The following is a 16,333-nucleotide window of genomic DNA, read 5'->3' as shown; positions in this document are numbered from 1 at the left end:
CTATGTTTGTTTGTTTGTTTACAAAAGACTCTCAAACCCATTGTCTCATCCGATCCTCACTTGAGCCAGCTCTGCAGGAGAAAAGACAGATGGGACCTGAAATAACCCTATCCTCACAGTCCCAGAGGCAGCACTCACTCTCCTCCAAAAAGGCGGTGAAGATGTGCCACTTAGAGGTGAGGGTGCCAACCCCAGCTCTGCTGCTTGGGAGGCCCGTGCCCGGGGCAAACCACTTTAATCCCGTTTCCACCTGTACAACAGGGCTACATGCACCTCACATAAAACACGCAGGAAGAGGAGGACTGCTGCTATCCTCACCCCTACCATCTGCTAGTTGTGGTCTTGAGCAAGCTACCTACCTCCTGGAGGACCAGGCTCCCTCACCAGAAAACTGGACTAATAGTGCTTGCTCACTTCCCTGGGTGACTTATAAGAACAAAAAAGAATGTGAATGAAAAGCACACCACGTGTTAGTTGAATCTGAATGAACCACACAGGCGTCTGGAATCAGAGACGGAGTTTAAAGCCTGCTTCTGCTGCTTCATTATAGCTGTGTGACCTTGATCAAGTGGCAACGTCTCTGAGCCTCAGTTTTCTCGTCTGTAAAATGTGACTGACAACCGTTCCTATGTCACAGAGTAGCTATTGAGGCTCCAATGTGCGCCTGGCACACAGTAAGTCCTCAGCAAGTGAGAGCCCTTGCTTTCACTGTTGGTTTTTCCTTCCTTCCACACAGGGCTTTTCCAGCACGGACAGGAAAGGGCACAGACCCTGAAGTGGTCTAAGCAATGTGGAGAGAGACTGAGGCTCGGAGCCACATCCGGGATGAGGAGTCACCTGTACTGAGTGCCCAGTCCTCAACCCTCGCCTCAGGACCAGGTGGAGAGCATCCTCATCCTTGCTCGTGGAGCGCTTCTCTGCAAAGGCCAGGAAGGTGTGGGCACGGGGGATGTAGAGCAGGGCTGGGATCCGGTAGGTGACCCCTCTCTTGTCTTCCTGCCGGAACAGAGGGCTGTTGAAGGAGCACGATGTCACTTCTTCCATGACCTCTGCAAGGATAGGAGGCAGCTGAATGTGTGTCCATACCCACATGCTGCCCCACGTACAAGCTCCGCTCTATCATCCCATTTCTGGAGATCACACACAGGGAGGCAAAGATTTCCTCGAATGTTTATTTTTCTTATACAGAAGTAACATCATGGTCTCAAAAGCACAAAGCAAGCAATAAGCATGCTCACGGAACGAATCTATCCTCCAGACTCTATGGAAATCCCACACAGCCTGTGTCAAGTATGTCTCTCCAGAGAGGTTCTGCACATGCTTCTGCCGAGCATCCAGGGGTATCACCAGCCTGGATGGTTTCTAACGTCAAGTTCTTTGGAGTTTTTAGGCCATTCGGGTGCTGTAAATATAAATCCAGATCCATATGAGGAAATGGCTGTGGTTAAGAATTCTCGGGAAACTCCTTCCCTCTACTAGAGTCTGGGATAAGAGGCAATCTTCTTTGTCATCTCTCCGCGTCAACAGTGAGGATTCTTTTTGCCTAGCCCACCCCATCAAAGGGTGTGGACTTTCAAGGGACTTAGCTTCATGCAGGGATCTCAGTTCCAATGAGAGTCTCACCCATGTGGACCCATAGTTGCATCCCCTGCAACAGCAGGTGTATTAAAGCCCGAACTTCTAGGTAAGTGAGACTAGCAAACACCCAGGGCAGCTGAGGTCAGGTTAAGGGGCTAACTACTCTGGTTTTCAGTTTACTCTTGGTTTCTAGGCCCCTGGGAATTTCTCTTACTTCCCTGCAATTTCAGCTATAAAGGACTTTGTTACATTTTATCTACCATGTTACGGGTTAGCAAGCCTGCCATAAATGCTGGAAATGGAAGTCTCCAGATATGCTTCTCAAAGAAAATCAGATATTCTACTTTGCAGAGGCCCAAAAAGGGAATTAAGTCAGACAGAACCAGGCTTGGAATTCTTTTTTTTCCCCTCTCTCATCATCTGTCATCCGAGCCTTCTTTTATAAATCACTTGTAAAAATTGTCAGGCTATAAAAACAAGGCCCAGAAAGTCTTATTCATTTATTTAATAAATAGTTCTGGGTGCCCACTCCAAGTCAGGCTATAAGGTAGGTGCTGAGGTGACAGAAAGGAACCAGAAGTCCCTGCCTTCAAGAAACCCGCATCCGAGTGAGGGAAACAGACACACAGGAACAATTACAATATCACGCAGAAAGTCCACATGAGAGGTAAACATGAGAGTGTGGAGGAAAAGAGAACAAGAGCATCTGTCCAGATCAGGGCAGCCAAGTGAGCTCCTGTCTCATATCCTACACTCTGAGCCTTTCAGATACATTTTCCTTTCAGATAAGCAAGAGCTCACTCCCTCAACTCCTTCAGCTTTGTTCAAATGTCATCTAATTGAGGAGGCCTTCCCTGAAAAGTCCCCTGCTCCTCCATATCCCCTCTCTCTGCTCTCTTCTCCATGCCACTTATCATCCAGATTACACTTGTTTAATACATACTACAGAAGCTCCATAAAGGGCAGGGTAGGTCTCTTCTATTCACCGCTACATCTTTATACCCAGAACCATGCCTCGTAATTGACAGACACTTGATGAGTATCTGCTGAATGACTGAATGAATGGGTGAGCTGGATCCTAAAAGATGGTCAGCGAGTTGAGGGGTGAAAAGGGCAGAGGGAGTGAGTGTGAAAAGCCTATAAAGGACAGAAAACAGAGTGAACTGTGGGGACTATTGGTCACGTGGTATGACTATCATGGAGTGCAAAGGTGGGGACCAAGGGCTCAGCAGGATCCAGGTCCTGGGAGGCTTTGATACCTTATTAAGGTGTTTATCCCACAGAGAGGGGGCCACTCAAGAGTTTTTGGCAGAGGAATGTCATGATCAAGTATGCATTTTAGACCAATCTCCCAGGTAGCCCGTGGGTAATAAACTGAAAGAAAAAGTTGCACTGCTTTTGACTATAGCCGCCTAGTGTCCATCAAGACAAACTTATCCCACGGCATATGAATGATTCATTTGGTCACTTGTTTCTAACTTAATAGAAATAAGAACCATGGCTCATTATCATGAGGGAACTGGGGGGATGGCCTCCAGAGTCCAGAAAAGCCTCTTCTCACTCCAATTCTGGGCGTCCAGGAGCAGAATTGAAAAGCAAGTGTGAATTGTCTGCTTCACACAGTACTACAGCTCACCTCTCTCCGCAGTTCAGGCTCTCCTGCCAGGGAGGATCACGCTTTTTCTCAGTAACCATCTGTCCCAGAGCCAAGCTGGTTTAGTGGTCAAGAACACAGGATTTGGACCACACTAGGAACTACATGACCTTGGGCATGTTATTCAACTTTCCTAAAGCTTCAGGATCTTCGTGTATAAAATTCAGTAGAGTTGCTGAGAGAATTAAGTTCTAAAGTTAAAGCGGCTTTTATAGAGCCCATGACATAGTATGAGCTCAATATATGGAAGTTATTATTTTTAGACTGTCAATCACTACACATTCTACAGCTGACCCTTCAACAACACAGGGATTAGGGGCGCTGACCGCCCCCACTCCAGCAGTCGTAAATTCATGTATAACTCTTGACTCCCCCAAAGCTTAACTATGAATAGGCTACTGTCGGCTGGAAGCCTTACCAACAACATAAAGTCAATTAACACACATTTTGAATGTTATATGTATTATATATTGTATTCTTATCATAATGTTAGAGAAAAGAAAATGTTAAGAAAATCACAAGTCAGAGAAAATTTATGGTACTGTACTATAATTACTGAAAGAAATGCTTATATAAGTTCAAACGTGTGTTGTTCAAGGGTCAACTGTAGTTTTATTCCTTGAAATCTGTGGGTGATGATGATGATAACAGTTAATAACTCTCCTTCCTAAAAGCATTTCAATCCCTCTATGCCTCTGGGAAAGATCATATTTTAAATTCTTATGAGCCCACACTTTAATTACGAGTTACTACCAACACTATTACTCATCAGTCAACACATGATTGCTTATTTAACATGGAAAGAGGAATTCTCTGGGCAATGAGAATGGAGCACAGGATAAGCATGGAGGGGGAGGTGGGAGTAGGAAAAAGGAAAGGGAGAGGCAGCGGGGACAGCACCAAAGCGGAGAAGCACAGCTTGTCAAATGGGACTTCATTGGCATCCCAGCTATACTTCTGTGTGACCTTGAGCTGGTCACTTAATTTCTCTGGGTCTTGGACTCCTTGCTGGTAAAATGTGGATAATACCTACCTAAGATGACCAATATGAAGAACCACTCAAAACTGCCTTATAAACTTTAAAGCGCTATATAAGTAAAATAATATTATAAATTTTGAGGTCTTCCCAATTTTACTTATGGCTTTGCTATCACTACAACAACTGGGGTCACTATCGTTACTTTTTATTATTTATTAATCTTATTAATTATGATTATGCTGATCATGTCGATGACAGTGGTTCTGTAGCATAGATGACGACTCCGGCACTGAAATCCAAACCATTTCACACAAACCATAGACTGGGATCTAAGTATAGAGAAGAATCAGAGTTCTGCTTTGGAGTTGTTCATTTTAGCTGAGAACTCAAGTTATTAATTGCTGCTCCATATAATCACCTTTCAATCCAGTCCTCCCTGCTCTCTTACTGGGAGAGAGTATGGTGTAGCCTGGACTTTGAAGTCTGACTGGGCTATGACACTTAGTAGCAAGTCTCTGCACCCCTGTTTCCTAGCTTGTAAAGGGGATAATGCCACTTATTTCTCAGCACTGTAATGAACAATGTAATTCCAAAGACTCCAGTTAATTCAGTGCACTAGGCAGCTTCCAGTGAACCCCAGGAGGAGGCCTCCCTAACTCATTTATTTACTCCTAACAACTAATTTTTAAACAGCACCCATCCTTTGTCAGGCCTTTGGAAATCCAGTACTCCAAACCCCTCACTGTACACATGGGAAAACTCAGGCCTACAGAGGGGAATAGCTTATATAAGGCCACTCACTAGGTCAGTAGCAAACCTGGACCAAGATCCAGGTCCCCTAAGTTCCAGCTGGGGACTCTCTACGACCCCACAGCCCTCTGTAGAAAGAAGGGTTGCCCCAGGCTCAGTTCTCTTTCATCTCTACAAGGGTAACTCTAACGTCTAGGTTTGGCTTCACGGGAAGGAAAACAAAAATAGACCAGCCAAGAATACTCTCCGGCCACGTCTGAGATCCTAGGCGACTGCGTGGCTCTGACTCAATATTCTCCCCCAGACTGGATTTCCTAAGCCCAGCCGTGCCGCCGCAGCTGTCCCCACACTGACAGCGCCCCACTTCTTGGGGATCTCTGCAGTGCCTCAGCCCCGCTCACCTTCGCGGGACCCCGGCTCCTCCATCTCTCTCGGGGCAGAGCTGGGCGCCGGGCAGCCCTCAGGTCTCGGACACCGGAGCGCGGGAGAATGACCCAGGCTGGGGAGACGGAGGCAGGGGAGGGGGGGAGACAGGGAGAGAGAGAGACACTGCGGAGGACTCGGAAGCAAGCCACGAAAACGAAAGAAACAGGGCGACAAAACCACGGGGAGGCGGGGAGACCGACAGACCCCGGTGGCCCAGACTAGCAGGCCGGGAAGCGGGGGCGGGGACTGGCGGAGGCGGGAGCCCGCCGGCCGTTGGACTTGCCGTTGGCTGCTCTGCAGACTCAGCCCCGCCCCGTGGGACGGACGCAGCCCGGACCCCGCCCCGCCCCCTCGCTGCCCCGCCGCGGAGGCCTTTTTGGTCTCTCGCGTCTAGCAGCGCCCCAGAAGCTGCAGGGGACCTGCCCTATCTTCTCCGACCACCACCCGCTCCAGTGCAGCCCTGAGTTTGGTTCAGGCCCTGGGCCTACGGCCGTTCCTACCGGCCGCGCAGCTCCCTGGCTCCGCCCCTCACCTTTCCATCTCCTCCGGCTCCCTCTCCCCCCTCAGTCCCCTAGCCCCAAGCTCTTATCTGCCGGGTTGCCTGTCAGTTGATAGGTATCACCACCTAAAATTTCCCCGGACAGCCTGAGAGCCAAGCAAAGGTTCCGGCCCGCAAGAGAGGACTCCGCAAAAAGGACCGGAGATCCAGAGCATTGGACATCCGCCCTTAAAAAAATAAAAATTATATATATATTAAATTTAAATTATATATATAATTTATATATAGAAATAAATTTTAAATAATAATATATAAATTTAAATTTTAAATTTATTTATATAAATTTTAAATGATTATATATTGAGTGCGAAAACAGTAGTTTTAGAACCCACTGAATAAACACCCGTGAGTTCATATTGATATAACTGAATAAAAAAATGGAGAGAGGACAGCTCTTTCTCCAGTAGAATTCAATTAATGCGGACTGTGCACAGACTGAACACAAGATGATTTATTCAAACACCTGCTTTTCTCCTGGGAGACTGGAATTTTGGTACATGCTAAGCAGAGGGTACATGTACCAATAAAACTGTGAGTGCTCAGTAAAACGGAGTGCTGAGTCCCTAATGGATTCCCTAGGCAGAAACATGGTATATACATGCTGCATTTTTCTTGCTGGGGGGAAGGTGTGCTGAGTGCAACTCCTCATGAGAGAGAGAGGCGTAAGAAATACTACACATGGATTCTTTCAGACTCCGCTTGTGTCTTTTTCTCTTATGATCCAATGTGTCCTTACTACATTGCCGTAATAAATCTTAGCTGTGAGTACAACTATAATGCTGAGTCCTGTGAATGCTTCTAGCGGATCTATGAACCTAGGGATAGTCTTGGGAACCTGTAACCAAGTACCATATATAGTTTTAAAACACATAAAACAATAATATATATTGTGAATGGACAGACATGAAGAAAATGCATAGGAATAATAAATACTAAATTCAGAGTAGTAGTCACTTCTAGGAGTAGGACGTGATTAAGGATACCAAAGGGACTTCAGTTGTCTTGGTAATTTATCTTAAGGTGGTTCATTTTATTCTTCTTTAAACCTTAGTATTTGTCTAAAATATTTCAGTTTCATTAAAAATTTTTTTTAATATCTCAGTTTTCACAGATTGGCTCATACAAATTAGGGAATCAATTCCATTTACAATAGCACCAAAAACCATAAGACACCCTGGAATAAACCTAACCAAACAGGTAAAGGATCTATATGCTAGAAACTACAGAACACTTATAAAAGAAATTGAAGAAGACACAAAAAGATGGAAAAACATTCCATGCTCATGGATCGGAAGAATAAACATAGTTAAAATGTCTATGCTACCCAGAGCAATCTATACTTTCAACGCCATCCTAATCAAAATACCAATGGCATTTTTCAAAGAGCTGGAACAAACAATCCTAAAATTTGTAGGGAACCAGAAAAGACCCCAAATTGCCAAGGAAATGCTGAAAAAGAAAAACAAAGCTGGGGCATCACATTGCCTGATTTCAAGCTATATTACAAAGCTGTGATCACCAAGACAGCATTGTACTGGCACAAAAACAGACACATAGATCAATGGAACAGAACAGAGAGCCCAGATATGGACCCTCAACTCTATGGTCAACTAATCTTCGACAAAGCAGGAAAAAATATCCAGTGGAAGAAAGACAGTCTCTTCAATAAATGGTGCTGGGAAAATTGGACAGCAATACACAGAAGAATGAAACTCGACCATTCTCTTACACCATACACAAAGATAAACTCTAAATGGATGAAAGACCTCAATGTGAGACAGGAATCCATCAAAATCCTAGAGAAGAACATAGGCAGTAACCTCTTCGACATCTGCCACAGCAACTTCTTTCAAGACACATCTCCAAAGGCAAGGGAAACGAAAGCGAAAATGAACTTTTGGGACTTCACCAGATAAAAAGCTTCTGCACAGCAAAGGAAACAGTCAACAAAACTAAAAGGCAACCCACAGAATGGGAAGATATTTGCAAATGACACTACAGATAAAGGGCTGGTATCCGAGATCTACAAAGAACTTCTCAAACTGAACACCCAAAAAACAAATAATCAAGTCAAAAAATGGGCAGAAGATATGAACAGACACTTTTCCAAAGAAGACATACGAATGGCTAACAGACACATGAAAAAATGTTCAACATCATTAGCCATCAGGGAAATTCAAATCAAAACCACATTGAGATACCACCTTACACCAGTTAGAATGGCAAAAATTAACAAGGCAGGAAATAACAAATGTTGGCGAGGATGTGGTGAAAGGGGAACCCTCTTCCACTGTCGGTGGGAATGCAAGTTGGTACAGCCATTTTGGAAAACAGTGTGGAGGTTCCTCAAAAAGTTAAAATTAGAGCTACCCTATGACCCAGCAATTGCACTACTGGGTATTTACCCCAAAGATACAGATGTAGTGAAAAGAAGGGGCACACGCACCCCAATGTTCATAGCAGCAATGTCCACAATAGCCAAACTGTGGAAGGAGTCAAGATGCCCTGCAACAGATGAATGGATAAAGAAGATGTGATCCGTATATACAATGGAATATTACTCAGCCATCAGAAAGAACGATTACCCAACATTTGCATCAACATGGATGGAACTGGAGGGGATTATGCTAAGTGAAATAAGTCAAGCAGAGAAAGACAATTATCATATAGTTTCACTAATGGACCATAAGGAATAGTATGGTGGACATCAGGAGAAGGAAGGGAAAACTGAAGGGGGTGGAAATCAGAGAGGGAGACAAACCATGAGAGACTATGGATTCCGGGAAACAAACTGAGGGTTTTAGAGGGGAGGTGGGTGGGGGGATGGGCTAGCCCGGTGATGGGTATTAAGGAGGGCACATATTGCATGGAGCACTGGGTATTATACACAAACAATGAATCATGGAACACTACGTCAAAAACGAATGAAGTACTGTACAGTGACTAACATAACATAATAAAAACAAAACAAAACGAAGATCGGCTCATACAAATTCCTAGGGTTCTTTACCCAGACTTCTCCAAACTCACAATCACCAACTCCGTAGATCAATCACCTAGTCAGTTTTAGAAAAATACCTAAAGCTAATGCCAAATTTTTCCTAATTCTTCTTTGACTGGTGGGCTCAGTCTTATGCCTGAAACAGTGAGTAGCAATCGCTATCTTTGGAGTGGAAGAGATCTTGGCTTAAATCCTGACTTCCCACTCCCTAGCTCAGTGACCTTGGCAAGTTACTTAACTTCTGTGTCTTAGGTTCCTCATCTGTAAAATGGCACTTGGCACTAATCCTCATTCATGGCTCAGATCAAACAGGTTCCACTTCCTGTATGAGAACCTCTCAGGCTTCCATGCTTTAACAGTTACTCCTCTTCCAGGCTTCACAGCAACTTGTACAGATGCCTTCTGGTGAATTTTCTATTGGCCACTGATTAATCTGACAGAAATGGGACCAAATCCATTCTAATGGTTTCATACAGCATTTAATTAGCATACTATCAACAGAACTCCAAGCAAGAGGATGAGACCAATCTGCAGAATTGGTCAGGACTCAACCAAGGGCCAGGACTCAACTAGCTAGAAAAAAGTGACATCCAAAAAACCCCAACCATAAGCCATCAAGGTTTGCCTTAGAATGCCAGGTGGCATTCTCTAATTTCTGTATTGGCTTTATACCCAGCCTGAGGGATTAATCCAGGTACAGCAGGATGTACTCATGATTGGAGACCTACCTCGGCCCACAAAGAAGTCAAGGGCCATTCTATCATCTATGGCCACATTGGCCAGTAAGTTGAGGCTCAACTGAATGCCTTCCAGGGCTGAGGTGGTATCATTGCAGGCTTCAGCTAAAGTTGGGGATGAATTTCATATCAACATTTCAAATAAGAGGACTCTCCAGATAGGCATAACTTCTTGCAGAATGTGCATAAATAAATCAGCCACCTCTCCAGGAAGCTCCTCCATGTAACCAAAGGTAGCCTCATTTCGGAGCAATCTCTACAGTCATCTGAGGGTACATGATCTAATGGTGATGATTCCTTAAACACGTAAAGGTTGCTTATGAGCCTCCCTATGGTGCAACGCACCATGTCTTCAGAGAGGGGGGCAAGTTAATGCCTGGCTTTCACATAGAAGGTATAGTCCTGAGGGCATATGTGATACCTGTTTACAATTGTTGGGGCCTCCCAAGTACGACCTACATCATTCGGGGAACAGAGGTTGACAGTGTCACTAATGAGGCCTCCTGGGTACCTGGTAGGCTTTAGAGTTCCAATTAACTTAGAATAATTGAAACCAGTCCTTATTTTTGGAAAGACTGCCTCATGGCAGTTGGCCCAAGCTGTCCCACAGGTCCACACCACCAGCCAGGTGGCATGTGTCCACCCCATAGGAAAACAGAGCAATAGCTACTAGAATGGGGGTTCGGGAGACATCTACACGTTGTGACATGTCTTGCAGGAGAGGTATGGGAGCTGAAAGTGCACCTGATATTTCGGATAGACTTCTCAGTAGGTTAACGGCTAAATTACAGTGACAGCCATCTAGTACAGCATGTCAAACCCAGCAGTCAGTCAAGTTTAAGGAGTTTGCAATAGTTTGGGAGAGTTGTGCTAGGCCACTTTTCTTTGAGAGGAAGGCTCCAAGGGTGACTCTTTTTCCATATGTCATGATCTAGGACCATGCCAAACCAACAAGAGAATTCAGGTGCCTGAACCAGAATTGAATGAGAATATTCTAGCCTCCGTTTGGCTAGGCTGCCACCTGGAAGTTGTAGCAACAAGGCGGGCCTGTGGATGCAGTTAGGGCAAAGATAACATCATGCCTAGCAACGGTCAGGGCAGAATACCGAATTTTCAGAATAAATTGACACAATACTCTCCAGCCCCTCTCATTCTGATCACTGCACCATAAGCAGCTACGATAGTTCATTTTACATGTCAATTTGACTAGAACACGAGGTTCCCAGATACTTGGTTAAACATTTTGGGTACGTCTGAGGGTGTTCCTTGATGAGATTACTATTTGACTCAGTAGACTCAGTTAAGCAAACTGTCCTGTCCGATCTGTTGGAGACCTCAATAGAACAAAAATTGGGGTAAGGGAGAATTCATTCTGTCTGCCTGTCTTCAAGCTAGGACATGAGTCCTTTCCTGCTTCTGGACTAGAACTTATACCATCAGTTCTCTTGGTTCTTAGGCCTTCAGATTCAGATTGGAATTACACCACTGGCTCTCCTGGGTCTCCAGCTTGCAAACGGCAGATTATGGGACCTTTCAGCCTCCATAATCACATGAGCCATTTTCTTACAATACATCTCTTTACATATACACAAACTATTGGTTCTTCTTTTCTGGAGAATTCTAGTATGGCAGTAAAGAGGAAGTGACTGCTTTCTGGGGACAACATATTCAGTGGCCAAACTCCTTACGAAGGTGTATTGACCAGGATGAGGTAGGAGCAGATTCTTTGAGTACCTTTTTTGAGTAGGCAGTCCCAACATACGATAGTCAATGCTTGTGGATGGAGGAGTGGAAGGTCCATCAAAGACCTTGACTATTAGCCCTGTTGAGTGGTTTTTGCAATAAAAGATTCACCATTGTCAGACTGTATGTGGTCAAGAAAAACAGAAACAGGAGACAGATTAGTTTCAAAATCAAAAGTGTGGTTGGAGTAGGCTGACTGACTAGAACAGCAACACTGTAACCTGAAAAAGTGTCAACAGTGTTGAGGCACTACTAATAACCCCAAGAGGGAACCAAAGGTCTGACAGAGTCAATCAGTCAGGAGTGGGTGGAGGCCATGCCTGTGCTGTGTGGTTTCACTAATGGCTAGACAAGACTTTTAACAGGAGTCACAAGCCTGACACGTAGTGGCAGCCTCTGTATCAGGAGCATAATCTTTTACTCTGTGCCCAGGCTATGACAATGCATGTAAGGCCATGTCTGGTATGATGATGCAGGCAGGCAATGATGGTGGCTACCTGAGTGGTTGGTTACAGGCTCCATCAGCAGCTTGATTCCCAGTTGGTCTCATCAGAGAACAAGCCCCCATGGTGGGCATCTACATGTGACCCAGATAGTTCAATTAATAGATCCAATTCATTTTTTTAAAAGATTTTATTTATTTGACAGAGAGTGAAAGAGCACAAGCAGGGGAAGCAGGAGAAGGAGAGGGAGAAGCAGGCTCCCTGCCGAGCAGTGAGCCCAATGTGGGACTTGATCCCAGGACCCTAGGATCATGACCTGAGCCAAAGGCAGATGCTTCATCATCTGGAGCCACCCAGGCACCTCGCTGCAACAATTCATTTTTAGTTTGTGGCCCCAAAGAAGAGTGTCTTTAATCTGACGGTCTGTGTCTTCCAAGTGATAGACCAGAAGACTAGGCCATTGGCAACAGCCTGAGCTAGTAAAAATGTAACATGTCTGGTCCCTAGGGATTGTCTAGGACACGGTAACAGTTTTCAATTCACCCCAGTATGCTGATCAACCTTTACTGTAGTCAGTTTCCAGAATCATCACTTGACACCAACAGCTCTTAACTTAGCTGGACCATCAGTGAACCAGGCCCAGGCATTTGATTAGGGAAGTCTCTGTGAATCAAGGGTCCTATCGAACTAGTGGCTTTGCTTCAGGCTGCTGAGTGGAGAATACAGGTCTTCCAAAGGAGTGACTATCACTTATCCGTGTAAAACGAAGATGGATGGACGGCTGCAACCCCAGGACGCATTATTTCCATTTGACTAGGGTAGGCTGCTGCACTTTTTGTTAGTTTCACATCTAAGTTCACGTAACCCAAAATGGGGATGTTAGGCCACTTACCAGGCTTCCATGGGTAGGATATTGTTTCAGCAATGGCTCGGTAGTACCCTCCCAGCTGTCCAATTTTTGGTTTTTTGAGAGGAAGAGAATCTTAAGCAGGCTCCATACCCAGTGCAGAGCCTAATGCAGGGCTTGATCTCATGACCCCAAGACCATGACCTGAGTGGAAACCAAGAGTTGGATGCTCAGCCACCCAGGTGCCCCTGGCTGTCCAATTTTTAAAAGGGTGTACTTGGTGCCTGCAAAGGACATTGAAAAGGACATGTGGCACTGCTATACTGGGAAATGGCCTCGGTACTCCAGGAGTCACCAAGTTTTCAACTAAAACTGTTGATTTTCCTTTCTTCCTCTTAGGATTCTATATTTTGTTATACTACTCAAGAGAAGCCAGGAATCACTTCTCTACATATAGAAGTCCCTGAATGGGAGACTTATAAACTTTCACAGTTCACCTGAATGGATAATTGCCACCAATAACACATTACTATGAAAGCCATAAGACGCTAAGTAGTACACTGAATCAGTTCAAAGGCTCCCCTACTGTTGCTCTAATTTTCCTTTCCCACTACAGACTTTGCCCAAACTTTGCCACATGAATTCAGGCATTTCTCCCCCAGCTCACCCTCAACTATGGGAATTCAAACCAAGCAATCTGAGAGAGAGATATTGGAAGGCACTGCCATCAAAAGATTATGCCCCATCCCAGCAAACAGTGTGGGGACATGAAGGGAGGGGGAGAGGCTAGCCTGGAGAGGGCAGCTGGGTCAGTGGGAAGGCCTCTTCTCCTCTGACTCCTGCTCCAGGGTCAATGTCTCCTCTTTCCTTGTGTACCTCTTGGCTCTAACAAGCACCTCGGGCTCAGGGGCTGAATTTTTGCAGTTTTTGCCCGCCTTGCATACTACCATGGGTCTGCCCAACAGTCCTTGGTACTTCTGATCATCCCTGCGCCCATGGTCTCCATGGGACCAAGTAGGATAGTGACCTAGATGCTTACATTCGACAGAGCTATAAAGAGTCCCTCTCCTCCTCAAAGATCCGCAGCATAAACAGCATCTTTCCTTAAAACAGAGGGACTGAAGGAACAGAGGTTACAGAGGAAGACTGACCTTGTGCCAGTAAACAAGGTCATGTATTTACTTTCATTTTAAATGGCTACCTGCTTGGACTCAACAAACTGTGAATACACTTGGTCCATTCAAAGCTATCTTTTTTGCTGACACCATCTATTTTGCCTTTGGGGAATCCTCAACTTATCGCAGCCATAGGGCCTTCAGCTGGGGCCACAGGCTTGCTGCCATGTTGTCAAAACATCCTTTCTTTCTCCTGTCCAGAGAAGAATGAGCAACAACCTAAGGACCTTTTGGGCAATGTGTTTCAATCCTACGTCTTGCTGTTTAGCCTCGAAATATTAATAGGGGGGACAGTGAGGGACCCTTACTCACCTACTCAGCAGCATTTCCTACCAGACCCCAGGTGATTTTCTCATATTCCCTCACTGGACCCAGTCTTCCAAACTGTCAGAGTAATCTATGAAAGGTCTGTAATTTTATCCTACTTGCAACTAACAAGTTAGCCGACTACTGTATCATGGATACTGGCAGAAGGCATGAGACTCCCAGGTCAGAGACAAAGAACTTTATGCTTACAAGAAGCAATGTTAGCATGATGTTTGTGCCAGTTCTCCATGACCCCCCCCCCCAACAAAAGTGACTTGGCGTAGGCCTACATGGATGCCTACATGTGCAGGGGGATGTGTCACAGGAAAAGAACCCTGAGCTTGGGGGATTCAACACTTTACAATGCACAGTAGGAAAACTTGCTCCTTCGGAAGAGACATTATTTCATCTCTCAAGATTGCTGTCAACACTGAGCTATGCCCAAGGAAGGGGTCAGGGTATGAACGAAGCAAGAACAGTGAGGGGTGCCCAGGGCTCATGGTAGATTGCCTCTCCTAACAGTTTCTCATTCTCCAGTGGGTCACCTTTTACAGAATTAAAACCAAATCTAGGGAACTAAGAGCCTGAATACTATTCAATACTCATCAATGGTTTCCCACTGTTATAGGAGTTGTCACAGGGAAATCTCCCCCAAAGGGCCAAAGTTCCCTCACAGGAGATAAGACCCACTGCAAAAAATTTCGGGTTCTTTACTGTAGTCTCTGAACAGATCTAAAGTTGGCCTGATAGATTGTAGGAGGAATTTGGTTGCAAGACAACAAAACAGTTGCCATTCTTTAACAAGCATTTTGTACCCAAATCCTTTCTCTCCCAAGCAAACCAGCTAAAGTTCTAACAATTCACCTGGTTTCTGCCCACAGAAGTAGGGAATTTACCTCTTTTCATGCTCATGTAGGTCTGTGTCTCTATAACTGCTCTCTGAAAGGAGAAACCTACTGTCCACTCATGATGAGTATTAGTGAATATTAGTGTCAGTAGTTACAACAGGGCAGAGCCAAGGCTGCCAGGTTAGTGAGGAAGTCCTCCCGCCCAGAGGAGAGTAAGCAACAACCAAAGTAGCTTCTGTCTTTGAACCTACTTCCCCAGTACTCCCCTGTCCTCCTCGTTATAAGAGGCAATAATGTATTTATGTATTTAAAACATCATCCTGAGTAGAGGGCCATAGACAACACCAGACTGTCAAAATATCCAGGGCGCAAAAGAAAAGGCTATGAATCCTTGCAATTATTCTCTGCATAGTTGTGGATATCAGGAGTCATCTGAGCACATGTACTTTCAGGCTGGGCTGTTAAGAATATTCTACTTAATAAGAGGCTGTCAGTGGGGACACCAATACATTCTAGAAAAAAATGTTGTGATTTAGCAGTTTTCTCAGATGGCTTCCTTCAGGGAGACAAAGTTTGGGGTAGGGGGAGGGGTGGCCAGCCAGGGGTGGCAATAAGGTGAACAGTCGGTGAGAGAAAGGGCTCTCAACGGAGGAGGAACCTGGACCCAGAGAAAAATGTAACCGATGTGTATTCAAAGGAACTTTGCATTTGCTGCAACTCTCTCAGGTTGTTCTGAAGCAAAAAGACGGTTTCTAAAAATATATAAAAGCACCAAACATCAAATACACATTAGCAGTTGAAATTTGCAAATAATGAACATTAGATATCTTTCCCCACTTTCCTCACAGTCTCATCTATTTTGGAAGACCCAAGTCCGCTCTAGGCGGGTGTGAGGAGTGGAGAGCCAGGAGGAGAATGTGATGGGTGTCAGGGTGTGCTGGTGGGAGGGGTGCCGCAGACCTACTAAAGAGGGAGAAGAGCAGCCCAGAGGCACTCGAAAGGGGCTGGACTGACCACTGGCCGACGGAGGTGCTGACAGCCAGCCAGAGGTGCTCTGTGGCTCCACAAGCCCCCAAACCCCTGCCGAGGCTTGAGCCTGCTCAAGGGAGACTGTCCTAAAATACCACACATGTGGCAGGGAGGTGGCTGACCGAGTGTAACCCATGGCTGGGCTGCTAACCCATTTCTTTATTTAGACAATCATACTGCCTCACATGGTTTCTGCAGTCAGGGAAAAACCTTAAGAGATCCATGCAGCCTGTGAGATCTCAAAGTGGGGTTTATGGG

General features: G+C 45.3%; 1 protein-coding gene across 2 annotated transcripts in view; it reads right to left on the bottom strand.

The window, feature by feature from the left end:
• The window catches only part of NEU3 (neuraminidase 3), a 38,196-nt gene extending 32,562 nt beyond the window's left edge, over window positions 1-5,634 (bottom strand). The window contains exons 1-2 of one of the 2 annotated variants that reach the window (XM_008707352.2): window positions 5,363-5,634; window positions 838-1,049 (exon numbers count right to left, since the gene is read on the bottom strand). In XM_008707352.2, coding sequence (XP_008705574.2) covers window positions 838-1,049; window positions 5,363-5,387 — 237 coding nt within the window. In that variant the 5' untranslated portion in view covers window positions 5,388-5,634. Of the gene's footprint in view, window positions 1-837; window positions 1,050-1,168; window positions 1,403-5,362 lie in introns of those variants that run through there. The other variant, XR_005834986.1, reaches the window with a different exon arrangement.
• Between the last annotated feature and the right edge of the window lie 10,699 nt (window positions 5,635-16,333).

Source organism: Ursus maritimus, unplaced genomic scaffold, assembly GCF_017311325.1.
Source record: "Ursus maritimus isolate PB19 unplaced genomic scaffold, ASM1731132v1 scaffold_16, whole genome shotgun sequence".
Classification (NCBI taxonomy): domain Eukaryota; kingdom Metazoa; phylum Chordata; class Mammalia; order Carnivora; family Ursidae; genus Ursus; species Ursus maritimus.
The sequence above is the reverse complement of the archived record's forward strand: the minus strand, read 5'-3'. Positions and strand labels throughout refer to the sequence as shown.